Genomic DNA, 11,163 nt, shown 5'->3' with positions numbered 1-11,163 from the left:
CCAGATATATGTGAGACCAGTATATAGATCCTATATACAGTATATATATATGTGAGAACAGTCTATAGATCCTATATACAGTATATATATATATATGTGAGAACAGTATATAGATCCTATATACAGTATATATATATGTGAGAACAGTCTATAGATCCTATATACAGTATATATATATATGTGAGAACAGTATATAGATCCTATATACAGTATATATATATATATATATATATATATATATATATATATGTGAGACCAGTATATAGATCCTATATACAGTATATATATATATATATATATATATATATATATATATATATAGATATATGTGAGAACAGTATATAGATCCTATATATCCAGATATATGTGAGACCAGTATATAGATCCTATATACAGTATATATATATGTGAGAACAGTCTATAGATCCTATATATACAGATATATGTGAGACCAGTATATAGATCCTATATACAGTATATATATATATATATATATATATATATATATATATATATATGTGAGACCAGTATATAGATCCTATATACAGTATATATATATATATATATATATATATATAGATATATGTGAGAACAGTATATAGATCCTATATATCCAGATATATGTGAGACCAGTATATAGATCCTATATACAGTATATATATATGTGAGAACAGTCTATAGATCCTATATACAGTATATATATATATATGTGAGAACAGTATATAGATCCTATATATATATATATGTGAGAACAGTCTATAGATCCTATATATACAGATATATGTGAGACCAGTATATAGATCCTATATACAGTATATATATATATATATATATATGTGAGACCAGTATATAGATCCTATATACAGTATATATATATATATATATATATATATATATATATATATATATATAGATAGATAGATATATGTGAGAACAGTATATAGATCCTATATATCCAGATATATGTGAGACCAGTATATAGATCCTATATACAGTATATATATATGTGAGAACAGTCTATAGATCCTATATACAGTATATATATAGATATATGTGAGAACAGTATATAGATCCTATATATATATATATATATATATGTGAGAACAGTATATAGATCCTATATATATATATAGATATATGTGAGAACAGTATATAGATCCTATATATATATATATATATGTGAGAACAGTCTATAGATCCTATATACAGTATATATATATATATATGTGAGAACAGTATATAGATCCTATATACAGTATATATATATGTGAGAACAGTCTATAGATCCTATATACAGTATATATATAGATATATGTGAGAACAGTATATAGATCCTATATATATATATATATGTGAGAACAGTATATAGATCCTATATATATAGATATATGTGAGAACAGTATATAGATCCTATATACAGTATATATATATATATATATATATAGATATATGTGAGAACAGTATATAGATCCTATATATCCAGATATATGTGAGACCAGTATATAGATCCTATATACAGTATATATATATATATATGTGAGAACAGTCTATAGATCCTATATATATATATATATATATATATATATATATGTGAGAACAGTATATAGATCCTATATACAGTATATATATATATATGTGAGAACAGTCTATAGATCCTATATATATATATATATATATATATATATATGTGAGAACAGTATATAGATCCTATATACAGTATATATATATATGTGAGAACAGTATATAGATCCTATATACAGTATATATATATATGTGAGACCAGTATATAGATCCTATAACATTCACCAGAATACACTGGACAGAAGCTTTTTATTAACCAATGATTCCTTTATTAAGTAAATATTTATAGACATCACAATCCTTAAAGTGACCCTGTCGCCCCTATTTGCAGTCGGACGGCTCTGCACAGGTGTAAAGGGTTAATGTTGCAGCTTTCATTACTTATTTTATATCACACCTCATGGTGCTTGTTCTGGGAAAAGGGCGTTTTTATCACCTGTGGTTCGGCAGGCTCGGACTGGGCCACCGGGGGGCTGGGGAAACCCCCGGTGGGCCCCGAGCTGGAGTGGGCCCCCTGCTCCTAGGGGGGCCGGGGGCCGCGCCTCCCTTTTTAACTGGAAGCGATCGCAACAATCGCTTCCAGTTAAATGTAAGGAAGTGTTCTGATTGACAAAGCGGGAAGCCGTAGGCTTCCGGTTCATGGAGCGAATAACGGAAGTCCCAGCCACCGCGGCGCACACTGAGGTCAGTGATGGCGCTGGCGGCACTTCGCAACGGAGCTGCTCACCTGTCAGGAGAAGAGAGAAGAGGAGTCCGGCGACCGACGGGGGATCGTGTGGTTAGGTGAGTAGTCTTGTGTTTTTTGTTTTTTTTCATCAGAGGGGGTAAGATAAGGGGGGGGGCTGTATACAGGGGAGGACAACATAGGGGGGGGGGTATATACAGGGGGAGGACAACATAGGGGGGGGGGGTATATACAGGGGGAGGACAACATAGGGGGGGGGTATATACAGGGGGAGGACAACATAGGGGGGGGGTATATACAGGGGGAGGACAACATAGGGGGGGGGGTATATACAGGGGGAGGACAACATAGGGGGGGGGGGTATATACAGGGGGAGGACAACATAAGGGGGGCTATATACAGGGGGAGGACAACATAAGGGGGTATATACAGGGAAGGACAACATAAGGGGGGCTGTATACAGGGGAAGGACAACAGAAGGGGGGCTATATACAGGAAAGGACAACATAAGGGGGGCTATATACAGGGGAAGGACAACATAAGGGGGGCTATATACAGGGAAGGACAACATAAGGGGGGCTATATACAGGGGGAGGACAACATAAGGGGGGCTATATACAGGGGAAGGACAACATAAGGGGGGCTGTATACAGGGGGAGGACAACATAAGGGGGGCTGTATACAGGGGGAGGACAACATAAGGGGGGCTATATACAGGGGAAGGACAACATAAGGGGGGCTATATACAGGGGAAGGACAACATAAGGGGGGCTGTATACAGGGGGAGGACAACATAAGGGGGTATATACAGGGGGAGGACAACATAAGGGGGGCTGTATACAGGGGGAGGACAACATAAGGGGCTATATACAGGGGGAGGACAACATAAGGGGGGCTGTATACAGGGGGAGGACAACATAAGGGGCTATATACAGGGGGAGGACAACATAAGGGGGGCTGTATACAGGGGGAGGACAACATAAGGGGCTATATGGAGCAAGGACAATCTAAGGGGGGCTGTATACAGGGGGAGGACAACATAAGGGGGGCTATATACAGGGGAAGGACAACATAAGGGGGGCTATATACAGGGGGAGGACAACATAAGGGGGTCTGTATACAGGGGGAGGACAACATAGGGGGGCTATATACAGGGGGAGGACAACATAAGGGGCTGTATACAGGGGGAGGACAACATAAGGGGGTCTGTATACAGGGGGAGGACAACATAAGGGGCTATATGGGGCAAGGACAAGCTAAGGGGGCTATATGGGGGAATAGACAACATAAGGAGCTATATGGGGGGTAGGGATGGCCAACATAAGGGGGGCTATATACAGGGGAAGGACAACATAAGGGGCTATATTCAGGAAAGGACAATATAAGGGGGGCTGTATACAGGAAAGGACAACATAAGGGGGGCTGTATACAGGGGAAGGACAACATAAGGGGCTATACGGGGGAATAGACAACATAAGGAGCTATATGGGGGGTAGGGATGGCCAACATAAGGGGGCTATCTATATGGGGGGATGGATAACACAAGCGGGCCAGTTATAAGGGGGATAACACAGGGAGACATCTATAAGGGACACTGGTTGGGGGCAATTTATAAGGAGGACAACACTGAGGAGGCATCTATAAAGGGCACTACACAGAGGGGGACAACAATGTATAAGGGTAACTATACTGGGTGCGGTGTGTATACAGAGAGGGGCATCTACTTTAGTGGACTACACAGAGGGGTCATCTATAAGGGGCACTACACAGAGGGGGCTATATACTATAGGGCAGGAATAGGGAACCTTGGCTCTCCAGCTGTTGCAAAACTACAGCTTTAGCTGTGGCTGTCCAGGCATGATGGGAGTTGTAGTTTTGCAACAGCTGGAGAAGTTCCCTACCCCTGATATAGGGAATGCACAGAGGTTGTCATCTACTGTAAGGGGATTACACAGAGGGGGATCTCTACTATAGTAGAGGCACACAGGGCCATCTATATGGAGAACTGAACAAGGGGCCATCTACAAGGTGTGTACACTATATATATATATATATATATATATATATATATATATATATATATATATACACACACACACATACACACGCTACAAATAGTCAGGGCTAATCACTGAGAGAAGGTGTAAAGGGGCCAGTACAGATGTGCAGTGTGTAGAGAGATGAGGATGGTGACAGAGTGAGGAGCCTAATATATTTCTCTGGCAGATTCTGTGGATTCGTGGCTCGGAGAAGTTCTCATAAGGGCCCAGGGCAGATGGAGAAGAAGAAGAAGAGGGAAGAACTCCGATCAGAGAAGACTTCCCCTGTGAGTCACTAAATCTATGTGCACTGTAATGTATATAGTGTAGAGCTGGGGCTACCTCTATATGACTGTATGAGGGGATATTGATCTTTTGTTCAGAGGATTTTATTCAGTAGCAGCGGTGGTGTTAGTCAGTATTTGGTGGTGTTAGTCAGTATGTGGTGGTGTTAGTCAGTATGTGGTGCTGTTAGTCAGTATTTGGTGGTGTTAGTCAGTATGTGGTGGTGTTAGTCAGTATGTGGTGGTGTTAGTCAGTATGTGGGGGTATTATTTGTTACTTGTAATCTGGTGTGGTGTTCATTGGTCTTAGTATACCAGATTTGGTCAGTAACAATATGGTAGCAATGGTTGTGGTGTTGCGGTAATATTTCCCCCTTGTGTACTGGTAATATTGGTCTCAGTATACAGGATTTGGTCAGTAACAGTATAGCGGTAATATGTATGGTGATACTATTTCCCTCCTGTATACTGGTTTATTGGTAATATCGGTCTTGATAGACAGGATTTGGTCAGTTACTATATAGCGGTAATATGTGTGGGGATATTTGCTCTTTGTATACTGGTGTTATTGGTAGCTGTATGACTTGTATCTAAGTATACAGCGTTATCATACAAAGGAAATTGTCTTATAGCCCAATTACACCGGCCAATAATCGGTAACAAGTGCTCCTAGGAAGTCTATTCAGCCGATGATCGGCCCATGTAAAAGTGCCAGAGATTGGCTGACATGCCAGCAAATGTCCCATAGTCGGCTGATTTGATCTTTTGTGCGGCTAAGATCATTGCTGTCGGCTGCACATTTCTATATATTCCTGCCCTGCTGATTAGCAATCATTTGCAGCCCTACACTGCCCCATATCACGCCGTGTTAATGTACCTTTATTAATGTTACCATAGATAAGTGCGGTGGCAGAAGGGTGGGCCCCAAGAATGATTTCCCCTGGTGGGCCAAGGCACTCCAGTCCGACACTGTGGTTCGGTATATGTAGGCGGGGCCTCACGGCCTTTCTGCCACATCGCTCCGCCCCTAGGGCCACTTAGCCCCTGCCCCATCTGTGACATCATTGCCACATAGGCCCCGCCCCCTTAGCAGCCATTGGAAAGGCCAGCCTAAAGCTCTAGGCCCCCCCCTAGATTGTCCCACACCAATGGTCGCTGAGGTACCTGGGCCTATGCGGTGATGACGCCACGGATGGGGCGGGGCTAAGTAGCGCTAGGGGCGTAGCGATGTGGCACATAGGCTGTGAGGCCCCGCCCACATATACCGATCCACAGGTGATAAAAACGCCCTTTTCCCAGAACAAGCACCATGAGGTGTGATATAAAATAAGTAATGAAAGCTGCAACATTAACCCTTTACACCTGTGCAGAGCCGTCCGACTGCAAATAGGGGCGACAGGGGCACTTTAAAGAAATGTGAATAAAGCCCAGACTACACCTGGGCGTATAGAATGTAAGGGAGCCTATAGGCGGCATGGGGGCAATCTATACAGTAATACCATGACATAAACTGCTAGGCCTCCAACACTGTCCGGGGGTCTATGGAGGGAGCTCCCAATGCGAGAACAGGCAGGAGACCCCACTGCTCCCCCCCATCACAGGAGATCCCACTGCTCCCCCCCATCACAGGAGATCCCACTGCTCCCCCCCATCACAGGAGATCCCACTGCTCCCCCCCATCACAGGAGATCCCACTGCTCCCCCCCATCACAGGAGATCCCACTGCTCCCCCCCATCACAGGAGACCCCACTGCTCCCCCCCATCACAGGAGATCCCACTGCTCCCCCCCATCACAGGAGATCCCACTGCTCCCCCCCATCACAGGAGACCCCACTGCTCCCCCCCATCACAGGAGATCCCACTGACCCCCCATCACAGGAGACCCAACTGCTCCCCCCCATCCCAGGAGACCCCACTGCACCCCCCATCACAGGAGATCCCACTGACCCCCCATCACAGGAGACCCCACTGCTCCCCCCCATCCCAGGAGACCCCACTGACCCCCCCATCACAGGAGACCCCACTGCACCCCCCATCACAGGAGACCCCACTGCACCCCCCATCACAGGAGACCCCACTGCTCCCCCCATCACAGGAGACCCCACTGCACCCCCCCCATCCCAGGAGACCCCACTGCTCCCCCCCATCACAGGAGACCCCACTGCTCAGGAGACCCCACTGTTCCCCCCCATCACAGGAGACCCCCCTGTCCCCCCATCACAGGAGACCCCACTGTCCCCCCATCACAGGAGACCCCACTGCTCCCCCCATCACAGGAGACCCCACTGCTCCCCCCCATCACAGGAGACCCCACTGCTCCCCCCCATCACAGGAGATCCCACTGCTCCCCCCCATCACAGGAGATCCCACTGCTCCCCCCCATTACAGGAGACCCCACTGTCCCCCCCATCACAGGAGACCCCACTGCTCCCCCCCCATCACAGGAGACCCCACTGTCCCCCCCATCACAGGAGATCCCACTGTCCCCCCCATCACAGGAGACCCCACTGCTCCCCCCCATCACAGGAGATCCCACTGCTCCCCCCCATCACAGGAGACCCCACTGTCCCCCCCATCACAGGAGACCCCACTGCTCCCCCCCCATCACAGGAGATCCCACTGCTCCCCCCCATCACAGGAGATCCCACTGCTCCCCCCCCATCACAGGAGACCCCACTGTCCCCCCCATCACAGGAGACCCCACTGCTCCCCCCCCATCACAGGAGACCCCACTGCTCCCCCCCCATCACAGGAGATCCCACTGCTCCCCCCCATCACAGGAGATCCCACTGTCCCCCCATCACAGGAGACCCCACTGCTCCCCCCCATCACAGGAGATCCCACTGTCCCCCCATCACAGGAGACCCCACTGCTCCCCCCCCCCATCACAGGAGACCCCACTGCTCCCCCCCATCACAGGAGATCCCACTGCTCCCCCCCATCACAGGAGATCCCACTGCACCCCCCCATCACAGAAGACCCCACTACCCCCCCCCCCCCCATCACAGGAGACCCCACTGCTCAGGAGACCCCACTGTTCCCCCCCATCACAGGAGACCCCACTGTCCCCCCATCACAGAAGACCCCACTGTCCCCCCATCACAGGAGACCCCACTGCTCCCCCCCATCACAGGAGACCCCACTGCACCCCCCCATCACAGGAGACCCCACTGCACCCCCATCACAGGAGACCCCACTTCACCTCCCATCACAGAAGACCCCACTACCCCCCCCCCATCACAGGAGACCCCACTGCACCCCCCCATCACAGGAGACCCCACTGCACCCCCCATCACAGGAGGCCCCACTGCACCCCCCCATCACAGGAGACCCCACTGCTCCCCCCCCATCACAGGAGACCCCACTTCACCCCCCATCACAGGAGACCCCACTGCTCCCCCCATCACAGGAGACCCCACTGCTCCCCCCCATCACAGGAGACCCCACTGCTCCCCCCCCATCACAGGAGACCCCACTGCTCCCCCCATCACAGGAGACCCCACTTCCCCCCCCATCACAGGAGACCCCACTGCCCCCCCCCATCCCCTGTATTACACCCCTCCCCCCCTCACTCTACCTGTAGGGTCACCAGCCCCTGGTGGTTGTTGGCTTTGTTCAGCTCCAGGTGTTGGCCGGAGAACTTGTGCTTCTTGTCGGGATAACTGAGCAGGGAGATCCGGATGGCGAGAGGCTCCTCCTGTCCGAAGGCCTGAACCAGCACCGTCTCCTGCGCCCCGATCCGCCACAGCCGGGGGGCCAGCACCACATACCTGCCAAACACCGACAGGGCCGTCACTACCTTCTGCCAAACACCGACACTGCCGTCACACCCCCAGCCAGACACCGACACTGCCGTCACCACCCCCAGCCAGACACCGACACTGCCGTCACCACCCCCTGCCAGACACCGACACTGCCGTCACTACCTCCTGCCAGACACCGACACTGCCGTCACCACCCCCTGCCAGACACCGACACTGCCGTCACCACCCCCTGCCAGACACCGACACTGCCGTCACCACCCCCTGCCAGACACCGACACTGCCGTCACCACCCCCTGCCAGACACCGACACTGCCGTCACCACCCCCTGCCAGACACCGACACTGCCGTCACACCCCCTGCCAGACACCGACACTGCCGTCACACCCCCAGCCAGACACCGACACTGCCGTCACACCCCCTGCCAGACACCGACACTGCCGTCACACCCCCTGCCAGACACCGACACTGCCGTCACCACCCCCTGCCAGACACCGACACTGCCGTCACACCCCCTGCCAGACACCGACACTGCCGTCACACCCCCTGCCAGACACCGACACTGCCGTCACACCCCCTGCCAGACACCGACACTGCCGTCACACCCCCAGCCAGACACCGACACTGCCGTCACACCCCCTGCCAGACACCGACACTGCCGTCACACCCCCTGCCAGACACCGACACTGCCGTCACCACCCCCTGCCAGACACCGACACTGCCGTCACCACCCCCTGCCAGACACCGACACTGCCGTCACCACCCCCTGCCAGACACCGACACTGCCGTCACCACCCCCAGCCAAACACCGACACTGCCGTCACTACCCCCTGCCAGACACCGACACTGCCGTCACCACCCCCAGCCAGACACCGACACTGCCGTCACCACCCCCTGCCAGACACCGACACTGCCGTCACCACCCCCAGCCAAACACCGACACTGCCGTCACTACCCCCAGCCAAACACCGACACTGCCGTCACTACCCCTCCGCTCCCGACTCTCCTTCCCCCCACTCGCCTCCGCTCCCGGCTCTCTCCACCTCACTCGCCTCCGCTCCCGGCTCTCTCCCCCTCACTCCCTTCCTCTCCCGGCTCTCTCCCCCTCACTCGCCTCCGCTCCCGACTCTCTCCCCCTCACTCGCCTCCGCTCCCGGCTCTCTCCCCCTCACTCGCCTCCTCTCCCGGCTCTCTCCCCCTCACTCGCCTCCTCTCCCGGCTCTCTCCCCCTCACTCGCCTCCGCTCCCGGCTCTCTCCCCCTCACTCGCCTCCGCTCCCGGCTCTCTCCCCCTCACTCGCCTCCGCTCCCGGCTCTCTCCCCCTCACTCGCCTCCGCTCCCGTCTCTCTCCCCCTCACTCGCCTCCGCTCCCGGCTCTCTCCCCCTCACTCGCCTCCGCTCCCGGCTCTCTCCCCCTCACTCGCCTCCGCTCCCGGCTCTCTCCCCCTCACTCGCCTCCGCTCCCGGCTCTCTCCCCCTTACTCGCCTCCGCTCCCGGCTCTCTCCCCCCTCACTCGCCTCCGCTCCCGGCTCTCTCCCCCTCACTCGCCTCCGCTCCCGGCTCTCTCCCCCTCACTCGCCTCCGCTCCCGGCTCTCTCCCCCTCACTCGCCTCCGCTCCCGGCTCTCTCCCCCTCACTCGCCTCCGCTCCCGGCTCTCTCCCCCTCACTCGCCTCCGCTCCCGGCTCTCTCCCCCTCACTCGCCTCCGCTCCCGGCTCTCTCCCCCTCACTCGCCTCCGCTCCCGGCTCTCTCCCCCTCACTCGCCTCCGCTCCCGGCTCTCTCCCCCTCACTCGCCTCCGCTCCCGTCTCTCTCCCCCTCACTCGCCTCCGCTCCCGGCTCTCTCCCCCTCACTCGCCTCCGCTCCCGGCTCTCTCCCCCTCACTCGCCTCCGCTCCCGGCTCTCTCCCCCTCACTCGCCTCCGCTCCCGGCTCTCTCCCCCTCACTCGCCTCCGCTCCCGGCTCTCTCCCCCTCACTCGCCTCCGCTCCCGGCTCTCTCCCCCTCACTCGCCTCCGCTCCCGGCTCTCTCCCCCTCACTCACCTCCGCTCCCGGCTCTCTCCCCCTCACTCGCCTCCGCTCCCGGCTCTCTCCCCCTCACTCGCCTCCGCTCCCGGCTCTCTCCCCCTCACTCGCCTCCTCTCCCGGCTCTCTCCCCCTCACTCGCCTCCGCTCCCGGCTCTCTCCCCCTCACTCGCCTCCGCTCCCGGCTCTCTCCCCCTCACTCGCCTCCGCTCCCGGCTCTCTCCCCCTCACTCGCCTCCGCTCCCGGCTCTCTCCCCCTCACTCGCCTCCGCTCCCGGCTCTCTCCCCCTCACTCACTTCCTCTCCTGGCCTTCGCTCTGTCCGGGCAGTAGTAGCAGGACGGTCACACATAGGAGGTGCAGCAGCATCTTGCTTCTCCTTAGATGTCGCAGCCTCTGGCCGGGTCAGGACTTTGACACTTTGTCCCTCAGCTCAGGGGGTTTGTCTCCTGGGGTCACATGACCTACTTAGGGTTGTCACTGGGAGGTGACCAATCTGCTGTGGCCATGCTATATAGCAATCTACAGCGCCCCACATGGGTGACAGAATAGTGACATCCCCACCCCTATTAGTGCCAGCCCTGGTGCCCCCATAACAGTGACATCCCCACCCCTAGCAGTGCCAGCCCTGGTGCCCCCATAACAGTGACATCCCCACCCCTAGCAGTGCCAGCCCTGGTGCCCCCATAACAGTGACATCCCCACCCCTAGCAGTGCCAGCCCTGGTTTCCCCATAACAGTGACATCCCCACGCCTAGCAGTGCCAGCCCTGGTGCCCCCATAACA

The 11,163-nt window shown here is 53.1% G+C and overlaps 1 protein-coding gene across 2 annotated transcripts in view; it reads right to left on the bottom strand.

The window, feature by feature from the left end:
- Window positions 1-10,788, bottom strand: part of LOC138803016 (complement C5-like) — a 184,538-nt gene extending 173,750 nt beyond the window's left edge. For both annotated transcript variants that reach the window (XM_069986831.1, XM_069986832.1), the window contains exons 1-2: window positions 10,676-10,788; window positions 8,168-8,360 (exon numbers count right to left, since the gene is read on the bottom strand). In XM_069986831.1, the coding sequence (XP_069842932.1) occupies window positions 8,168-8,360; window positions 10,676-10,746 (264 nt within the window). In that variant the 5' untranslated portion in view covers window positions 10,747-10,788. The remainder of the gene's footprint in view (window positions 1-8,167; window positions 8,361-10,675) is intronic.
- Between the last annotated feature and the right edge of the window lie 375 nt (window positions 10,789-11,163).

This window comes from Dendropsophus ebraccatus, chromosome 10 (assembly GCF_027789765.1).
Source record: "Dendropsophus ebraccatus isolate aDenEbr1 chromosome 10, aDenEbr1.pat, whole genome shotgun sequence".
In the NCBI taxonomy this organism is placed as follows: Eukaryota; Metazoa; Chordata; class Amphibia; order Anura; family Hylidae; genus Dendropsophus; species Dendropsophus ebraccatus.
This window is presented reverse-complemented; position numbering and strand designations above follow the sequence as displayed.